The 3,031-nt window shown below is 60.9% G+C and overlaps 1 protein-coding gene across 1 annotated transcript in view; it reads left to right on the forward strand.

The window, feature by feature from the left end:
* Positions 1-3,031, forward strand: part of BAIAP2 (BAI1-associated protein 2) — a gene marked incomplete at its 5' end in the record, with an annotated part of 6,117 nt that overhangs the window by 1,417 nt on the left and 1,669 nt on the right. The window contains 5 exons of the mRNA XM_010154992.1: positions 668-895; positions 1,552-1,753; positions 2,183-2,384; positions 2,473-2,541; positions 2,754-2,916. Coding sequence (XP_010153294.1) covers positions 668-895; positions 1,552-1,753; positions 2,183-2,384; positions 2,473-2,541; positions 2,754-2,916 — 864 coding nt within the window. The remainder of the gene's footprint in view (positions 1-667; positions 896-1,551; positions 1,754-2,182; positions 2,385-2,472; positions 2,542-2,753; positions 2,917-3,031) is intronic.

Below are 3,031 nucleotides of genomic sequence, written 5' to 3' on the forward strand. Positions count from 1 at the left end.
GGTCAGACGGCACGCTCCTTGGAGCCACGCTCCGGAACCCTTAACGGTGCGTTTCCCAGGGATGACCTTGGGGTGATTTGGGACATCCCGCAGTCACACGTGGGGTGCATGCTCACGTGGCATGCGTGTGCTGGCTGATTTAGGGCAAGTTTAGCTCCATCTGTTGCTTTTTGGGGATTTTCCCCTTGGCTCGGAGCACGGCAGTGGATGCAGAGGTTGCAGAGAGCAGCGGGGTTTAGCTGCAGGACAGTAGGGCCAGAGGCTATCGGGGCTGAATTGCCCTAAATAAGCTCATCCCTTGGGACCTGACTGACAGCACCGAGCTCTGGTCAGGTTTATTGCTCCGCTCGGTTGAGCTGTTCCCCAGGGACCTCAGCGCCCGCCCGGCTTCCTACGGCCCCTCTGCTCCTGGAGCTGCCCCACGCAGGGTATCTCGGAATAAGCTGGGAGGATGAATTACCTTTTTCTTCCCTCCTTTCCATTTTTCATGGCATCTTCCTGGCTCAGCTGCCGTTAGAGCCTGGAAGCGGTAATTCCCTGTGTTTTACCTCATTCATGCCACGCACAGTCATCGATCCGGATCCACACGGTGCTGCCCAGGAAGGGGTGCAGAGCTGGGTGCTTTTCCCACACCCCTGTGACCTCATGCCTTGGTTTTGTGTCGCAGGGGAAGGAGATGCTGACGCAGAAGCTGCCGCTGTGGCAGCAGTCCTGCTCGGATCCCAACAAGATCCCGGACCGCGCTATCCAGCTGATGCAACAGATGGCTGCCAGCAGCAATGGCACCATTATGCCCAACTCTCTGTCTACATCCAAATCCAACCTCATCATCTCTGACCCCATCCCTGGTGCCAAACCTCTCCCTGTCCCCCCAGAGCTGGCACCTTTTGTAGGAGTAAGTATCTCCGTGGTGGAAGTTGTCCTGCCCTTCTGAGCAAAGCTGGAGGGACGAGCCCGCGCCGGTGTCACCGTTGTCCTCGGCAAGTTGCCTTTGGATGGACTGGCCCTGAGGGGCAGGGATGGGCAGCTCCTGCGCTCGCCGCCCCGGGATGCGGGAAGGAGTACGGCTGACATGGAGATGGGCAGCCGCTCCCATCCCAACCTGGGTTGCTGAGCTCCGGAGGGACAGGGGCTGCCGGGGGGAGGGTTGGGGAACCCATGAGCTGGAATCACCTGGCTGGGCTGGTCCCAGGGTACTCCAGAACTCTGGGCTTAACTCAGTTACCCCAGTAACCGTGGGAGAAGGCACTTGGAATGACCCGTGGGATGAAAGACCCTTCAGAAAAGGGTCTCCGTCATGATGGGGGGGCATGAGCTGAGCGGTAGTGCTCAGGAGGGATTTATCGGGTGCAAGGCAGCTGGGAGCAGCAGCATCCCGTAGGGTGACCCCCCCGGAGCAGTTTCTCTCAGGTGGGGGACTGACCCCAACAGGCTGAAGCTCTGGGCTGCTGCAAACCACCTTCCCGGGGGCTGCGTCCCGCTCCGGGAGCTGCGGCAGGATGCCCTAATGAAGACCTTCCCCATCTCCCCCCTCCCCTCCTCTCTCCGTAGCGCATGTCGGCGCAGGAGGCCATGCCGGTGATGAACGGAGTCTCAGGCCCGGAGAGTGACGGGTACAACCACTGGTCTGAGATGAAGCCAGCACAGCCCAAATCTTTATCTCCTCCCCAGCCTCAGAAGCAGCTGAGCGACTCTTACTCCAATACACTCCCAGTTCGCAAAAACGTGCCACCGAAAAACAGCTACGCGTCAGGTGAGGCTCCGTCCTCCGCGCCGGGTGCTCCCGGGATGCCGGCGGTGCTCGGGGGGGGCAGTGAGCAGGGGCTGGTCGCGGGGAGCAGGTCCTTAGGGGATGGTGGGTCAGTGGCATCGCTCCTGGGGGTTAGGACACCGGGGTCTGCCGTGGGGTTTTTGGCTGGGTGGGTTTCAGCCAATGGGACAGCACTTCCAGGAGGAAAATCTTGAGGGGTCTCACGCTGGGAGGCTGCTCCCTTTGCCGTGGTGGGACCGTGCCATGAGGGATGGCCGGATCCTGCCTGGGATCCCGCTCGTTGAAGTGCGAGTCGGACACTGAGGGTTTTATTGGCCCTTGGGGTAAAACAAGCAGGATTAGGGGCTTGTCCCTGGGTTTGGCTGAGGGGTGAAGGACCTGGGGCACTCATCGGTCTCTGTCTCCCCCCAGCCGAAAACAAGACGCTGCCACGCTCCAGCTCCATGGCTGCAGGGCTCGAGAGGAACGGCAGGACGAGGGTGCAGGCCATTTTCTCTCACGCTGCTGGAGATAACAGCACCCTCCTCAGCTTCAAGGAGGGTGACCTCATCACGCTGCTGGTGCCGGAGGCCAGGGACGGCTGGCATTACGGGGAGAGCGAGAAAACAAAACTGTGAGTGCTGCAGCAAAAAAAAGAGCCGCCTCTGGATCCTCCGCAAATAAACGTGGGGTTGGCTTCATTCCCTGCGTTTTCCTTTCAGGAGGGGCTGGTTTCCTTTCTCCTACACGCGGGTCCTGGACAGCGATGGCAGCGAGAGGGTCCACACGAGGTAGGGGTGCTGCACCGGGTCCCCGTGCCGCAGGGCAGGCTTGGGATGGGAATACTCCGCTTTCCTTGGATGCGGTGCGTGTCGTCAGGAATAACTCCCAGCACAGGGGGGTGGTAGCTGACTCGGGGGGGAGCTTTGGCCATTGGATGGGCAGCCTGGGGGGGTCTTGGTGCAGGATGGGCCAGAGCTGATGCCTCTGCTTTGGGTCCCAGCCTGCAGCAAGGGAAGAGCAGCAGCACCGGGAACTTGCTGGACAAAGATGACATCTCCATCCCGCCGCCCGACTACGGAATGGCCTCCCAAGCCTTCCCGGCACAAGGCGTCAACACCTTCAAGCAGAGGCCGTACAGCGTGGCCGTGCCCGCCTTCTCCCAGGTGAGCCTGTGGGGCAGCGGGGGCTTATCCCACACCGGGGGGGCGGCGGATATTTCTTTATAAACGGGAGATTTTTGAGCAAAAAACCCCCCTCGGGTGTCGGTGGCGGCAGGGG

Source organism: Eurypyga helias, unplaced genomic scaffold (genome assembly GCF_000690775.1).
Source record: "Eurypyga helias isolate BGI_N326 unplaced genomic scaffold, ASM69077v1 scaffold30487, whole genome shotgun sequence".
NCBI lineage: Eukaryota > Metazoa > Chordata > Aves > Eurypygiformes > Eurypygidae > Eurypyga > Eurypyga helias.